This window comes from Neopsephotus bourkii, unplaced genomic scaffold (genome assembly GCF_033783945.1).
Source record: "Neopsephotus bourkii isolate Nb327-2 ecotype Australia unplaced genomic scaffold, CSIRO-AGI_Nbou_v1 NB_196, whole genome shotgun sequence".
Lineage (NCBI taxonomy): Eukaryota > Metazoa > Chordata > Aves > Psittaciformes > Psittacidae > Neopsephotus > Neopsephotus bourkii.
The window spans coordinates 14,782,055-14,800,535 of NW_026900709.1; the positions used below are offsets into that span (position 1 = coordinate 14,782,055).

An 18,481-nucleotide genomic window follows, 5' to 3' on the forward strand; every position below is an offset into this window, starting at 1 on the left:
GTCTGCAGGCAGATGAATAAGTAAACTAGAGTAGCTGTAAAATAAATAATACAATTATCTTTCATCAATAATTCTTAGAAATGTATTTATAACAAACCATTGGGAAGGAGTCACCCTAGAAAAAAACCCACAACAAAGCCAAAGCCAAACCAAGCCATTTTCTATTTCCCTCTGTTTAATGCCCTTCCCTTCCATCCTTCCTCTTAATTCTCTCATTTCCATATTAAACTTTGCACTTCGTTACCTCAATCCTCTTGCTAAAGATAAAAAAATAAAAAATAAAAAATCATAGAATCATGGAATGGTTTGGGTTGGAAGGGACCGTAAAGATCATCCAATTCCACCCCCCTGCCATGGGCAGGGACACCTTCCACTAGACCAGGTTGCTCAAAGTCCCATTCAACCAGGACTTGAATGCTGCCAGGGATGGAGCGTTCAAAATCCAGAAATTCAAAATGCTTCACAGATCAAATTTTTTCCATGAAAAAATTGCACCAGGGTGAGGGTGCTATGAAAATCTAATGAAGTCATTTATAAAGTTCACAGAAATAACTAAACCACAGATTACCAAACAAGAATCAAATATTGTTTGATAGATACAATAAACACATAATGACAGTGTTATCTATTGTCCCGAGTGTCTCTAAAGTTCTGCTGGTCGTGGTAATTTAAACATGGGATGATTGAGCCTGAAAATTAAATCTTTTACAAGGGTACTGACTCAACCACAGAATACTATGTGTGCATATAGTCATGTTTTATCATAGGATCTGCAATGTTGGTATGGATTGAAAAGTTACAACGTTTTCCAACCTCTGTATAGTAAAGACTTCATGGCCTATCATATCATTGTGGTTTTAGGGAGATACACAGAGGTTTCTATAGACTTCTGCTGCTTTTGGAATGAAATGACAAGTGATTCAAGACATATTCTTACCTTGCATTCTAGGGGAATTACGTATGTGGAACTGAGAGATGCCCTATTATCACAGACAAATGTAGTCAGGCTATTGGGGATGGAAGGGAAATGAATGCTGTATTGTTAAAGATCTGTAGACTTCCATTTATGCTATCCAGTACTGTGCCTGCATTGGTCAGCATGTAGACTTGAAATTACAGGGCACTTGGCACTAGATCTGCTATAGACAATATGCACTTGCCCATTGGTGGTGCAGCCTTTTGAAAATCATCTGAAAGCCCATTCTAAGGGTGCTCATCCACAGTTCTCCAAATGTCTCAAGGTCGCCCATGTGATGCAGTGAAAAGTGTTAATAGTACTGAATAGTATACTGGAGGTGAGAGTTCCTAGCAGTGTCTTCCTTTCATATTACACAGTATCACTTACAGTAATTCACTAGAATGTTAGAAAGCTCTAAAGAAATTACTTTGAAATATGTAAATTCCCTATACAGTAAAAAATGAAGAGCATAAACAGCATCCTTTCTATACCATGAAAAAAGCATTATTTCAATAAATTATTTCAATAAGCATTACCACTTCATAAAACTAGAGAATATTAACAAAACCTCTCTAGAGTAATAAGCATTTCTAAATAGTTTTACTTTTCTGAACAGTGTTATAAACCATACCACAGCAATAGTTTTAAAATAGTTTCCACTGAATAGAACAGAAGGCTTATCCTGAAACCCTAATACTCTGATTTTTAGCACCTGTCTTAGAGAACATGAAAAAGAATACATACGTCAACAATCAGGAAGTCCAGCCAGCACCACGCATTAGTGAAATAGGTTTGAAAGCCATAAGCCACCCATTTTAACAGCATTTCCAGAATGAAGATATAAGTAAAAACTTTGTCAGCATATTCCAGCATGGTCTTGATAGTTTTACGTTGCTCTATGTATATATCTTCAAATGCCTGTGAAAAAAGATTTCTGAAGATATAATTAAAGGTCTTCACAATTTGCAATGTGGCATACAGTAGCCAAGAAAAAAAAATAATTGGAAAGATATATGGGATGATAAGACATATATCCTTCTGTCAAGCACAGCTTTTGCCTTCACTCCTTACTGTAGTCTTTTCATAAAGCTGGGTCCAAACACAGTATCCAGCTTTCAGTGTACCTGAACAGTGATCCAGAAAACTTCTGTAATACCTCCAAATCTCATTTTAATGGACAGCAGTGTCTTATTCACATATGGATTTATTTGTGGTAGCTACAACTTTATATCAAAAATACGTAAGGGATTTAAAAATTACTCTCAGATATAGATTTTTTTGAGGAACTAATAATTGAAACCAAACTGTATACACTAACCCCTAAAGCAATCCTGAACAGAGATGAATAATTCTCTTAAAATAACCCACAACTGTCTACATTGTCAGTAAATCACCATGCATTGTCCCAAGTGTAGCAAGTAAACTATATTTTGCTGCTGCTACAAGGAAGTGGCAAATGCTTGACAGTATCACATTGGCACTTTACATCTCAGTTTGATAATTTATGTTACTGTTGATAAGTTCCTAGCTCAGCTATGCTTTACTTTAAATGTGTATAAGACCAAAAAAAAAAATCATCAATATGAATACATGTGAATACCAGTCTGATATAACTGATGTCTTACTTCCATTAACACTAACTTACAAAAAAAATTGTTTCTTAGCCTGTGAGCAAACTCCTGAGTATCGTAAAAAAATGCCAAACACTTGTTGATAAATCTTGATATTAGGACATTTATGAACTGGATATTAAATTCTGATATATTACATGCAGTTGCATACTTATCTGGAATTCTAAATGCTTGCTGCTTAAAATTGACACAATAGTTCTACATAGAATTTACCAGAGCACCGCTGCTGAGAAGAATCATGAAGACAATGAAGGTCTCAAACCAGTTGTGTTCAACAATTTTATAGCAGGTTTTCCTAAGATTCCACCAGATTTTCCCTTTCCCATCTTCTACACTGACTTGACAGCATTTGAATCTCCGCACACAGCCTAAGTGCAACAATACATTTTGTCAGAATAAGGTAAGTATTTATTAGGAATCACAATGAACCAAATTAATTTGGTTTATTTCAGTGCTACTGCAATAGATGCTTGTAAATAAGTATCTCCTATTTGAGAATTTTTGTTTCAATATTTAAAGTTTTGTAACTCTTATAATACCTCCCAAAATAAAGCTTCTCCTTGATTTTTAACAAAAATGGAATCCAGCCCAAAACAACACAGTTAGGAGTAATCGCCTTGCATACAATTTGCTTTCCGTACCTTCTGTAAAACAAGCCTCTGGCTCCAGAACTTCTTCAGGTTCTGCTTCTGGCTGTTCCCCTTCTGGAGGTAGTCCAATATCAACTGTGCTGCCTTCTGATGAACTGGATGCATTTAATTTCTGTGAATGAAACCCCACATTTTTTTTTCTTTTTCAATTTTATCTATTTTGAATAGAAGCTCATATTTGAAATGCATACCAACATATTTTGCATTTATTCCGCGCTTTGACGTTAAAATAATTTCTTATCTATAGTCCATAATGCCAAATTGCTCTACTACAGGTGAGGTCACAAGATTAGAAACTACAAAATGTGCATTTTCCCTATTGAAAATATGTTGATATTTTCATACAAGGAATTGCTGACATTAGACTACTATTTTGAGCCACACATATGAATTCTGAATTGAAATTTCAGTAAGTTAGGAATGAGTGCCTCCCACACTTGGTACTGTTTAATTATTCCAATCATGTGGCTGCATTTTAGATTACACTTCAGAGAGAATGTGTTAATACAAATAATTTTCCAACGTTATGACCAAACCAACAGCAAGCTGCACAGATGTATTTTCATGTCTCAAGTGAATGTTATGCTATCAAGTCTGTAAAATCTAAAAAGTTCAAATATAAGCTTTTCATTATCATTGACATGAAAACACATATTATGAGTTGCATAGGATAGTTAAATTCTATTTATTTCCAAAAGAGAAGCTTTAAGAGCAGTAGCTGATATTTTGCATTCTCACTTGCCAATGCATTTTCTGAATTTATTGTGCATTTTGAAACTACTTATTACTTTGGTACAGTAAACATACATGTCCAATCCCTATAAAAGCCCTTTTTTTTTTTTTTTAATTATTTTTTGAAGACTAAATTAAAAAAAGCAAACCAGTGCTTTTAAAATAGTACTGTCATAAAACAATACTTCACCAATGAATCATACCAATAATCAAATCTTCAAAATGATTCTTTCACACTGTCACATTATATTGGTAACAGACAAGTATGAGTACTATAATAAGTAAAAGTAGTTTAATCATGGCATTTTATGGCTCTTCTAATGTTATCACTATGTGGAGTATAACATCAGTAAAATGGCTGCATTGATAAGTAGCTAGTTTTATAAAGGGAATGATGTAAGCAGATTTAGAATATAGTCTGTAAGGAAGTAATATTAGACAGAGTTCATGACAAAATTAAAACTATATCTTTGCTGACGCTTAAAACTTCAGTTAGAGGCATTATTCTTTTAAAACATGTTTGAGAAGCTCCAAATTGTATACATTTTTTGTATGTTTGTTTGTAAAGGAAATGTAAACAATATTAGTATGTGAAAACAGAAAGTATCGTAAGATTTAATGGGATTTTACATTGCAGACAATATTAAGTATGTTCTTCAAACAAAAAAGATTAATTCCTTTCTTCCCCACTCTGATTTTATTGAATCACACTGACAATATACTGTGTTGTCATTTTGACATAGGCTTAACTTTAATTTTTGTGTTCTATGGTATACTATAGCCCACGTTTTAGAGGAAGACCAAACAAATTGAAACATTTATTGTATGGTGTATTATGTATGCAATTTCAGTGACATCTGCACACCCATTTCGTTTCTTTGAAAATCCAATTTTACATATTCATGTCTTATGTTTGTCCATAAGCTTTAGCATCTAAGAGGCTAGGTCCAATGTACAAAACCATGGATGAATACTTTTCTGCAGATTATTATTACAAATTCCCCACTATAACATATCCAAATTATGGATAATGCATGGCAGTTTGGTGATTGTGGAATACTGCCTCTAAAATAGAGAAACTGGAATGTATAGAATAAATACTTTAGTTCTTAAGTAAGTACCACAGAATTTAAACATCAGTGGAAGTCAATCATCAGTTTGAGGAGAGGCCAGAAATACCATAAACACAAGGTACATTCCAAAGAAATTTATATACGGTGTTAAAAATCAGCATTTATCAATACAATACAGTAAATATCTTTTAAACTGAGACATGATTATCTGTTTGCATTATGTGGAGTTTTCCTAATATGTTGCTTGCATCATTCCAATCTGGGCAGCATTTTTAGCAGAATGCTGTATAGTAGCAGAGCAAAGGAAAATTATGAACTGGTTAACCCGTAATTTTGAACGACCTATACTGCCCATTATTTTGTCGTAACATGAAGATTTCAGTAGCTCAGCTATTACGCAGTTAGTTTAAGAAAGGGTAGTGAATTCCTATTATTGCAATGGCATAAGACTAACAGCTCGAGATGGAAGATTAGAGATATCCACTATAAGAAGAGATCAATAAAATCAGGTAGAAAAAGTAGAAAATTATCAGTAGAACAGTCAAATATAAGAACATCAGAAAGCCATCTTTATTCATGGGGGGCAGTATGTATGTATGGTGAGTTGTAGCTTACAAGTATCTTCTCACTGAAAATCTGGTATACTTCTTTTAAAGAGCTGTAATAGTAATCACAGGAGTTAAGCTAAACAGAAAAATCCTAAAATGAATCAACAGCAACTGATACTTGAAACACAACAATTAAATAACTTAGCCCACTGAGAATTCAGTTCCTCTTCTGTTGACGTGACAGAGTATTTCCTTAGCATGCTCTTCTGCTATAGCTGAATTTAGGCCCAACCTGATCAGTATATGAAGATGCATATTATAAAAAATTATTCAATAAACTCAATCTGTAATAATTCAGTATCATTTGTGTAAGAAAAATTAAGAATTTCAACATAAATTGTTGTTATTTTTTGTTTGTTATTTTAAACATTGTATTTAATGTATGGCATTCTATACAATATTTATAAAATTTCATGTGCATTAGAAACAGCTAGGAAGGTTTTATGATACAAAACCTTAAGATTTTAGAAAATCAGTTAAGTTCAGTATGCTAGTAAAACTTTTCACTAACAATCACTATTTCCACAGCAAACTTCTGCTCTGGTATAAAGCAGCAGACACGAGGATGTTCTACTGATTTCTAAGTATTCAACACAACATCACATGGGAATGGACCATGTTATTGCTGACTATGTTTTTTCATATGATTTAATATATAGGAAAACTTTTTCTACCACTTAATACATCTTGCCAGTGTTCGTACATATAGAATACAGCTGGATAGCTAGACTACCCCTAATTGCAGACTCTGATATGTTAGGTATGTAGTTTATGTTGCAATTCTTTACCTTAGCATATCTCAAGGTTACCTTTGTACTTGATAAATTCTTCTCTGCGCACCAGCATTACAAAAACTCGATTTAGGCATTTCTATACATGTATGCATGTATACATTGCTTAATATGTATATAGCTTTTTAAAAAATAAGCCTGCAGAAACAAGAGAATCATCAGGCCAAAAAATTCTCTTAGATATAGTAGCAAGTCCTTTTAAAGCCTTTTTTATACCATAGTTTTAGGTTTCAAAAATACTGAGTGACCCAGATTAAAAGATACTTAGAGGGCCAAGTGTTAGACACTCTGAAAGTTAGGATGATAGATTCTTTCTGAAAAGTATGCTAAGGAAATTATTTTCAGAGAAATCTACTTTGCAAAACCTCAGACTGTATGTACTCCATCTCCTTTTCACAGAAAACAATAAGGGGACAAAAGTACTTACATGGTTCTAAAGCAGCAGTATACTGATTAACGTAGAGAGATACCTTTTTTGTCACTTCTACCAACAGCCTTGCCAGTCATGCTTTAGTCAGCAATCCAGTATAGTATGAGATACATATTTTGGTTTAGGTTCAAGATAGAAACTGAAAGTGGAAAGCAGCTCGCCTATCAGAGCAGCATTGCAAAAGCAGCAGCCAAGATTAGGTCAGGTAGTTTTTGACATAATTACTTTCTGAACCACAGCAACATCTCATAGATTCATACAATTCTGCTTCACTTACAGCCAGGACACTTGGAGGTTCTAACATTTCTTTCTTTCTTTCAAAGATGATTATCTGAGAGTAGCTGAACAGCTCTTATGTTAACATTTTTGACAAAGCCTGAAATTTCATGATTGCCCAGGATGCCACTAATAGCTGTTGAAATCATAATTTAAGGACTGAAGGAGCAAAGAACAGAACAGACATAAGCAAGAAGATGATGCCAACAGAAACCACCATTTTGGTTTTGCTTTCCTCCCAAATGCCTGTGAAAATGTTAAATAACGGAAATTGTATTGGTTTTATTTTCTCAGTGCTGTGTGTATGTCAGTATGAAAATGAGATGTTCTGTAATATAAATGGCAATACTATAGACAAACTTATCCAGTCTTTTTTTCAGTACAACCATATCACCTATAAAATTGACCAAGTGGTAAATATTGTCATAGTTCCACTGATATAATTAATGGAATCTGGATAACACTCTCTCTAGTGTTTATACAGTCAGGCATAATAACTCTATCAGTTCAAAAAACCAGAACATTTAAAATCAAACCAAAACAATACTGTGATGATTATTGTTTGCAAATACTGCAGAAAAACAGGTTCACTAAATTATAGTACACTCTGTACTCTGTTGCTATTTATAAGTCCTTTGATCTACTTAGTTATGAGCATTTCATAAGTAAAAATATTTGCAAGAATGTTGGATGATAGCAAAAGCGTCGTAAATAGCAGTGGAAATATTTGCAAAAGCACTTCCACTGGAAGCTACTTAAAAAGGCCCTTTGATTCACACAAGCAATAGTGAAAGGATATTTCTGACACAGAGCAAGGGACTGCTGTTTATAAGGATCAATTAAGCTAACTCCAATTAAGTCTAACATTAACAATATCATCCACTGTGAACCACAATATGCCAATACAATGTGACCAATTCACAAACAATTCCAAACCTAAATTCTTCAGAGTATCAAAGGATTCTGAAAAATTAATATTTTAAAATAAAAATATTACTTAGAAGACAAATAATTCCTTATAAAATGCAAGACAAAAAGCTATGCAATAATAATATTTTAATTCCACTGATCTACCAAACTGGAAGCAGCATTGCAGAACTACGGTGTCGCAAATATTAAGACAATGTTTAATAGGTGAGATGTAATTAATACTAAAGTTCAGAACCTTTTGGTCCAACATCAGTAACTTACTCACTTGACTGTGGAACATTATCACTGATGAGAATAAATTTGTCAGGGCAGACAATTTTAGATGTTTGGAGAGGTAAGACAATTTGTAAGCATTAATTGAAGAGCTATGGTAAGACTGAATTGGGCCAGATCTTGCTATCAGTTTTCTCTTTGCACCTCTATCTACACTTGTAAGTGTGGGTGTAAGTAAGAGCAGAACTGATCTCTGAATGTTCAACCAGCCAAATACCAATTTTGTATGAACTTTTTTTAACTCAATGATGGTCACATGCTTAGACTGGAAATTAAATGAATTTCATGCTTAATGGTGCTTCATGTTCTGCATATTAATCTCCAAAATAACTAAATGCTTATATAAGTACTGAAGAAAAGCACTTCTAAAAAGAAATATGAAAAATAAAGAAGTGACTATCATGAGTTTGCAAGTTACCTCCATTGTAAGCTAAAATACAACAGTAGGAACGTATTCCAAAACAGCTACCAGCTTTTCATTATCAGCACAATTTACAGATGGACTTACATAAGCTTCTGATGAGAAATATAGCTTATGTGTTACATATTCTGTCTTCCTTCAAAATGAAGGAAAACCCTTCAAAAAGAGAATCCTGAAACTTTACCATCAAGACTGGGAAAGGTACATAGCATGCACTGTAAAAACATTATTAAAATATCATGGAAAGTATGCCATCTGAACCACAGAAATACTGTGGCTGCCGATCTCGCCTGACCATGCTGTGATGGGAGTCTCGTGACTCAGCAGAGAGCAGCTGTGCATGTTTGTACTTTATTGCAATGAATGGGACAAGATCATAGCTGAAGAGCATGCAGGCCAGTCAATATCCATTAAAAAAGTGATTATATAGTATATACGCATAGATGTATAACTTGTTTAGGTAACCTGGGTAAAACTGGTGACACGATGCTCTGCCTCGCTAAAAGGCACCAGAGCTGCCCGCTTGACTGATCCAGCTTGGTTCTACTCCTGTGAGAAGTAAGAATGGCAGGAAATGAAGTTCACAACACAGCACCTCTGTTTTTTTGCACTGAATACTGATTAAAGTAAAAGACACATTATTCAGGTGTCTGCAACAGCATTAGGAGATCCCATATGTTTCAAAGCATTTAAAAATGTCTTGTAACTCGGTATATCTGTGTGTTATTACTAGCCTAGAAGTTACACTTAGCATAAATTAGTTATAACACAGCTATTATTATTATTATTGTAACTGATTATTACACAGCTACACATGCACTACAAAATTTTCTATATAAACCATCCCTGCAGTACTTAAGGACCTAAAAAGGAAAAATTATTTTTATAGTTTCTATACTGGATAGTACTAATGCAGCTCAGGTCCACGGACCTTTACATACAGGACAACAGACTCAGCACAGTGACCCAAGATATATTAATGGCCTTACTTCCATGACAAAATTTTAGTTAGGATTTATTCTCTAATTCCCTCATTACATTGTTTTCCCCCACTACCATTCTTATGGACACAATGTTCTCCTAATTAACACTATTTTAGGTTTTGGGCAATTTCCTAGAAAATTCCTTATAAATTCACACTTACTAGCATGTACCAGTATGTATTGTTTCTTAGAAAGGCATAATCTAGATAACATTTCCATCAAAACAAAGGAAAAGATGTATGTTATCCACTAAACATTAATAACTTAATTAAAATTTGCTAATAAGTTATAATTACTTTGTATAAATTCAGCTTATTGCCCTATACCACATTGAATAGGTGTATGCATGTGTATACAAAGAGAAAAGCAAAAGCATACAGACACACACATTAGCATCTGGCTATCTTGTGCAGAATGTTCTCACAGTACACGGATGCCTAAACTGCCTTTCATTTGGAATACTGCTAATTGAACATGGTTTGGTGGTAGTTTCTGACTTCAGTTCATTCAATTTGTAGTGCAAGCTATGAAGTAACTGGCAGATCAACACTGAATAGCAGCAGAATCATATAAATGAGAAAACACGAGAGGGCAGAAATGCAAGGCACTTTATGGCATGACAAATAAGAGGAGGCCTCAAACAAAAAAGCCATTTGCAGTAATTTTTTTTAATTCAAAAAGTTCTTTCATTTGCTTTGGATCATTTTCATAACAAGACTGCTGGTCCTATGAATAATAAGTCATCAGTCTTCTCTATATAAAAAACACAGGATAACATCAGTCAAGTGAAGAGTAGGAACTAGGATTAAGATAAAGATATGCACTTTTGTTATTAAAATCTATTTGAAATTTAGGCACTTAAATAAGAAATATGCTTGCAGTGTCTTTGCTTAACTACTGTGTCTCTCTTGAGGGTGCCTGAAATTTTTACATGTTTCCCTTCAATTTTTTACTTTCAAATTCTGCAAGAGTAAGAAATTTTGGTCCTGAATATGCTAAAGAATAGTTCCAGGCTTTATCAGTCAAAAGTGCTTGGCACTAGCTCATTCCTGAGAACGCAATTTCTTTGTTTTATCACCTGATCAGTTTACAGTTCCTGAACCATGATTAACACACGCATTTACGAGATTAAGTGCCTTCAAAAATGCAATGAGGACACTGTTTTCTTTTAAATAATTCTATCTGGAGGAGGAAGCCTTTCTTTTATGGTGGAAGCTTAACGATTGGAGCTTATGCCTCAAATGTGGCATAATCCACTTAAAAATTTTCCCTATAGGAATTCAGTATTTTTTCACCTTGTAGAATAACATAATTGGGTCCCTTCCAATGGGAAAAAGAAAGATTTGGCTAATAAAGATAGTCAGCAGTTATACCATCCTGTTATACAATACAGGAATAGATGCACCATTGTCACTGTGATCATACTCAGTCTTGCTCACCACCAGCCTATAGGTTTGAGTAAGGTGCATCCTCCATCTCTTCTACTGACATAATGCTCTTGTGTAGCAAATAGTTAAAGATTGTGCAGGCTACAAAAAGAAGCAAAAAAGTAAGAATCCTGGTTATCGGGGAATTCATATGTGAATTCAGGTTCAGGCGCCGCCCTATTACAAGGCCATTTCTGCATTTTAGCCCGACTATTGACTAATTATATTAAAACAATAATACAATAAATATATAATACAATAAATATAATGAAAATATAAAAATTTTGTATTAAAAATTATAAACAGATTTTGTAGCAGGGAAACATTTCATTCTCAAAACAGATGCCTAAGTCATTAGGCACTACCAAAAGTCATGTTCTTTCTTGCTACCACTTTTCCGCGAATCACAAATTATTTTCTGCACAACTGTAGCTTCAGCACAAGAAATGGAGAATCCTGCACTAGTACATAAGTCTTGTGACTACACATAAAACCAGACTTCAGCAGCTATATAATCTAATAATCACTAATGAAAATTTTTAATTACTTCTTTCTAAGTAATGTTAGACATACAGTATTTAAATTAGTAGATCCAATTACACTTCCAAATTACTTTTTGAGAAGTTGCCACTTAAAAACTATCAGTTATCATTTATTTTGATATAACTTCAGTTAATATGTACATAACTTCATAACTTTTAAAAAAGAACAACTACAGGAAAAGTATATAGGACCATTTAAAACATAGTTTACTGCTACCATGAGTAGTGGTGGTATCAGAACCAGTAATTATCGAAATTAATCTGACATAGGCGGAAGCACCAAAGAAGTGAATAGAGTTTTCCTGAGTGCATCCTTCTCATCATACTGGGACTTCACGTCCAACATCCCAGACTGTCTGCATTTTCTTTTAGTGACATTCATATAATAGTGTAATATGAAGCATCATTACCAGTTACAGTATCTGCAGAATAAACTAACAGTATGTTCATCACACTTTCCAATTGAGCCATTTGGAATGTTTTATGAAAAATTATAGGTTTAGGTTGGCAGCACCCTTGAAACAGAAAGTACTATACTAAATTTACAGGCAAATATGGAATGACAGATAGGTATTTGTTACTCCAGCAAGATAGCAATAAATATTTTGTGATGAAGAAATACAAAGTATTCTGTTTCCTAGTACTGAACTTTAACTCAAGACACTTTTTTCTCCAACTTGAGATACTTTATTCTCCAATTTAACATACCTCATTCCCCAACTTTCAATACATCCTCTGGCTATCACTAGTTGCTAAATAGGGAGAAGGCTGAAAATGATAGATGGACTTGAACATGGTTTGCAGGAAAAAAGAAGAAACCCAGAAGGACCATACTCATACGAAGAAACTATGTGATATACAAAAAGAAAAATAACCTGTGCCATTCCTGCCATATGCAACCATTATGGATAATCTCACTGACAGGTGGAATTTGCTGAGATTAGCAGTAGAATTTGCTGCTCCTTTGGCAGCAGTAAGTTCTGAAACTGTGAACAATGGGACAATAGAACAGCAGCAGATCAATAGAAAGACAGGACACTGCAGTAGCCCTATGTGCTATAAAATTGCCTGAAGAAGATTCTTTTTCTTATCCCGTGAACAACTATAGAATAGAATCAACAAAAATACTACATTCAGACCAATAAACTTTCATATAATCACCTTCTTCATTACATACAACAATTAAAAGTTAAACTACAGTAACTTCTGCTTTGGTTTGCACTCAGATCATGGTTTTGAAGAGTAAGATAAATACACAAACAATCTGCAAAAATAAATATTTCAAAAAGAATAATAAAGACATTTATTAAAGACATTAAAGAAACAAGAAAATATGACTAAATGAGTATTGCAGTCTGTACAAAAATGGATTTCAAGGTGAGAATTGCTAGAAACTTATCCATACTTATACCCTCAAGCATGAGGAAATCACTTACAAAAGCCTTTATGTTAGTTTATGCCTACACTGCAGCATCTAATAGTGTTCAAAAATGTCCATCCTACTGCTGAACGAACTCACATTGGTGCTAAGCAGACCATAGATTTACTGCACTTGAGGGGATATGCCTCCACCATGTACAATTGTGCAGGACAGAGCATTGGGATAAGATGATAATAATGGCTTCGGCATTCACTGTAACTCACTGAGTGCTAGCTTGGATTTGCCCATTTGGCACCACATTGTGCCAGAAAGAGGTACATTCTATTACAGTCACAATAGGTAACAGATTCAAGTATCTTAAAGCTTTGAAAATTACAATGGATCACCATATGAAAGGATCTAACACTGAGAAATAAAGCTTCATAACTTTTTTACCATAAGGCCATTACTTCACTTCTTCAGTGGTTCTGCTACTATCAGATAGATTATTAATGATTTATACAAAATCATTTAGTGATGCTGGCCCAGTATTCAAATGTATCTATGATGCATCTAGATGCATTTTGACTAGATCAGAAAGGTTAAAAACATCAGAATGAGCTATTAATTTGGCAGAAGGCACCCCAGAAGGCAGACAAAAGAGTAAATAAACTGCACTGATGAAGTAAGCATGCAGAAACTTGCACAACCCACACACATTTTGTAAGACTTCTGGTATCCAGGGCTATTAAATTGGTTCATTTTCTTCTTAATGATTTAACCAAGTAAAATAGGAAAAAAGTATGACTTTTCTAAAAAATTATCTCATGCATCTTCATTATTACAATAAATGCAATACTGTACTACCATCTCATTCAGTTCTCACAATCTTACATTGATTTACCCTAAATATCATTACAAGTTTGTATACGTTGTTATACAGGAATGCAATAGAGATTTGAATTCAACAATACTAAGCTTAGGAAATAAAGAATCAGCATATTTTAAATACAGAAATAGTCTTACCTCTTTGCTTTCTTCCAGGTCTGACTCGCTACTGAACTCCTCTGTATTTAAATTTTCAAAATCTGATTCCCCAACAGCAATGGGCACTGTCACAGTGAGACTTGGGTTGTTTATGAATGACATGTAATCACTTTCATCAACAACATATTTTTCCACACTGCTGCCTATGCCACTGGTAGTTCCATTCCCTTCTTTAAGATAGGCAAGGTTTTTACCTATTTCTACTATTGTGTGGTTGGAAATACAGCTGTCTTTTTTGTTGTTTAGGTCTTCAAGAGGCTTGATTTCATCTAAAACTTTCTGCTTTCTAACAAAGGCTTTTTGGATAAATTCACGCACTTTTCTCTTCACATAATCTATGCCTTTCTGTATCCTGGCCACAGCAATCTGTAGATTGTTCATTTCATTATCATCATCTGTAGCAGCAAGGTTGTCTGAACTAAATGAGCTCAGCAGCAAGGCCAAAAAGAGGTTGAGTACCTACAAGACAGTAAGGAGAAAACATAATGGATCTCTTATTCTTAGGTCCTAAAAGTAATTCCAATATGGATTGTTTAATAGGACATGTTTTTTATTTTACAGCTAGTACTTTATTTCAACCCACCTTTCTGCTACAGTTTCCAGTCTGTAATCCCTGTCCCCCATATTTCAATATAAGTTGCCAAAAACATTTTTAGCTTAAGTAATATATGTGAAAATCTGAGCTGTTCCTTGACTTTCTCCACCACACTGCAAGTAGTGCAGGTCTGCTCCTCAAAATGGAGAATGACGTTAAGGAAGCAGGATAAAACATTATGTAGTAATTTATGGAAGCAACATCTGCAGTAGTGTTCACAGGTGAGGGGAATACAGGCAGACTCCAGTTCAAGAGTACGTAGTTTCAGTGTCTCTAATTCAGAATATAATAAACTTCTGTATTTGCCAAAAATATATTATATTTTTGTTTTGGGCAAGTGAACTAGGGAAGAGATAAAGAGTTCACAGATGTGATACACCTCAATTTTAGGAAACTATTTCAGACTTTCTTGCATGACATTTTGCAAACATACAAGACAAATTTGGACTGCATGTAATTGTGACAGACTGTATGCAAAACCGATTAATCATAACATTTAAATTGTATTTCTCAATTCTTCCTGTTCAAAATTGCCACAGGAGTGTCATATTAGTCCAGTTAAACTTTGTATGTATGTCTGAATAAGCATATTTATAAAATACTAAATGATACTAAAAAGAGAAGGGGTGCTAGCACTCAACAAGAAAAAACTGTAATTAAGCATAAGCATGTAAATAGATTAAGTGATTCAAAATTAATATGGCATTTAATTCTGAAGTACTGCAGTGGAAATGTTGGCTGTAAAAAATGAAAACTATGTATAGAGAAGGTGTGAAAACTGGCAAGGTGGAAGCACTGCAGAAAAGGGCATATAGGCTGCTGGTAGAGAAATGTCACGTCATTTGGGGATGTACCACGAGGTGTAAGACTTGAAAGTATAATTATTCCAGATTATCCAGTACTTGTATCTCTATCTAATATGCTGCTTGAGAGGAATTCAGAGGCCAGCAGCAGAAATAATAAGTAGATTAGAAATCAGCACCTATGAAAAAAAATTGAACAGCTGGACTTATTTTGTTTCAGAAAGAAAAGACTGACAGTGGAAACTTCCAGCCTTTAAGGGTTATAAATGTTGTCATGAAGACCAACTGGTTTTCATTCCTATTGAGACCAGTTTAATTGGCTGTAACAGGTGACTGAAGTTGGTTTTTCAAAAGGCATTTTTAACTGTGAGCATAATTCAGCAATGATCTTAAAGAAGCTATAAGCTTACTGAAGATTTAAAGGAAAAGGTAGACAAACATTTTTCATAAATGATCACGGTTGTTTGGGTTGTTCAGCCTGGAGAAGTGAAGACTCAGGAGAGACCTGCTAGCAGCCTTCCAATACCTAAAGGGAGCCTAGAAGAAAGCTGGAGAGGGACTTTTTACAAGGGCGTGTAGGAATAGGATAAGGCGTAATGGTTTTAAACTGAAAGAAGGTAAGATTTAGATCAGATATAAGGCAGAAATTCTTCACTGTGAGCATGGCAAGACTGGAACAGGTTGCCCGAGAAGTTGTGGCTACTCCTTCCCTGGCAGTATTGAAGACCAGGTTGGATGGAGCTTTGAGCAACCCGGTCTAGTGGAAGGTCTCCCTACCTGTGGCAGGGGGGTTGGAACTGTATGATCTTTATGGACCCTTCCAACCCAAATCATTCTATGATTCTAAGATTTGAACCTGGTTTAGAGAAAGGGCAAACGAATTATATGATTTCCTGAAGTCCTTTCCCAGTCTTCATCTCTCATTTCTAAATAATGAAAACCAGGAAATAAATTCTAATACTTAAAAAAAATAATCCACTGATTACATACCACAAGGTTTCCAATCACCATGACCATCATGAAGACAGTAAGGCACATAGTTTGGCCTGCAACCTCCATGCAGTCCCACATTGTTTCTATCCATTCTCCACACAGCACTCGGAATACAATCAGGAAAGAGTGGAAAAAGTCATGCATGTGCCAGCGTGGAAGTTCACAGTCACTGGAGATCTTGCAGACACATTCCTTGTAGCTTTTCCCAAACAGCTGCATCCCAACCACAGCAAAAATGAACACAATGATGGCCAGCACCAGGGTCAGGTTCCCCAGAGCCCCCACTGAGTTGCCAATAATCTTAATCAGCATATTCAGAGTTGGCCAAGATTTTGCCAATTTGAAAACTCGAAGCTGCAAAACAGAAGTATACAGTTATTTATGTTAACTAACTGTAATGAAATCATTGCCATAAATTTCATATTTCAGTTATCCTGTGTATAAATCGTGTCTCATGTATCTTTAGAAACTTCAGTTACAAAATTTGCTTCTAGATTTTTTGTACAATACTACACAGCAGCAGTCTTAAGAAATTAAAAATATCATCTGTATGCTCATGAAAATAACATCTGTATGCTCATTTCAATTATATTGCAATTATCACAAAGTCTGTTATTCAGACTTCGCCTCTTTTGGTGACTGTAGATATCTATAAACAAGTTGTACTTGTTGGACAAGTTGGACAAAACAATCTTTCTCCATTAGTTAACTCTAAAGGAATATAACTATAAATAAACCAGCACACATGAAATATGATCAGTTTAACAGGATTGTAACTGTATAGACACTTTCAGATCTCTTTCATCTTCAGTGGCAGACAGATAGAAGAAATAGTTTTCCTAGAAAGAGAAACAAGCTAGAGTTGTTAATGATAGGCACAGAAGTTACTTACAAGTATCTAACAATGTATTTTTTGTCATTTAATATAAGCAAACAAAAGTGCCTGAAAAAATGTTTGTCATACACCACTGAGAAAACCAAAGGAAAGTATTATATTAAACAAGTCAAAACAGACAAAAATGAAATTATTTGGAAAGATACAGCAAGTGTTCAGATAACTGAAAGAGGAGAATATAAAAGGAATCTAAATTTAAATATTATTTCATGGGATGACATGTAAATAAAATGCATATGGGCAAAGTTAAAAAGAGAATTCAGTTACCGAGGGAGAAGTCAATCCAGACAGATATTAAACTTCAGGCAAAATACAATATAATGATATGTAGAGAACCAGCAAACGGGTGAATTTAGATGTCCTCTTTTTTTAAAGGGGGGTTATGTAACTTTAAATGAAAGTCAAATGGGTTCTGCTTTATTTAGGCAAAAGTTGAGCTTGATGAATAGGAACTCTAACTTCTTGTCTCCTACTGTGTAGGTCTTCTCAGAAGAGAACGTGAACATCAATTTGAATGCTAGCCTAAATGCAAGACCAAAGATTTTCAAGTTCCTATTCATGATAGAGATATTTCATAAAGACAGAGGTAATGTAGTCACTTCTGAACAGAAAAGCTGTTAGACAGATGGAGCCTTGCAGAGGATAAGGAGAAGGCTGAGAGTGATGAAAAATCTTTATCCAAAGAAAAATCTTAACACTACTCTCTTCTAAAACTAACCATGTAAGCCAACTGGTAATGTAAGTCTATCAGATAAAACTGTCAATAAACTTTTATTAGCTAGTCCGTTATTTACTAAGCAATTTAATAATTTACAGTCACAAGTAGTGGGGGCCTGTGGCTCTTGCCTTTTTCATTCCCTCATCTAATGAGAAAAAGACTCTGAGATACTACTATTAAAAAAAGATAAACCTTAAAGCACACTCACTGTAAGAACAGAACTGATGCTGACAATGTCTTGAAGAAGAAACAGACGTTACTAAACTAACGTGTAAAACAAACTATAAAAGATACATGCCATTTAGTGAGTATGAAATTGAGTATTTTGTAAGTTCTTCTGAAATT

At 34.5% G+C, this 18,481-nt stretch overlaps 1 protein-coding gene across 6 annotated transcripts in view; it reads right to left on the reverse strand.

The window, feature by feature from the left end:
• SCN2A (sodium voltage-gated channel alpha subunit 2) overlaps positions 1 to 18,481 on the reverse strand; it is a 79,169-nt gene that overhangs the window by 15,247 nt on the left and 45,441 nt on the right. For all 6 annotated transcript variants that reach the window (XM_061343668.1, XM_061343648.1, XM_061343679.1 and 3 more), the window contains 5 exons: positions 16,521 to 16,877; positions 14,112 to 14,591; positions 3,231 to 3,351; positions 2,803 to 2,957; positions 1,703 to 1,876 (listed from right to left, as the gene is read on the reverse strand). In XM_061343668.1, coding sequence (XP_061199652.1) covers positions 1,703 to 1,876; positions 2,803 to 2,957; positions 3,231 to 3,351; positions 14,112 to 14,591; positions 16,521 to 16,877 — 1,287 coding nt within the window. The remainder of the gene's footprint in view (positions 1 to 1,702; positions 1,877 to 2,802; positions 2,958 to 3,230; positions 3,352 to 14,111; positions 14,592 to 16,520; positions 16,878 to 18,481) is intronic.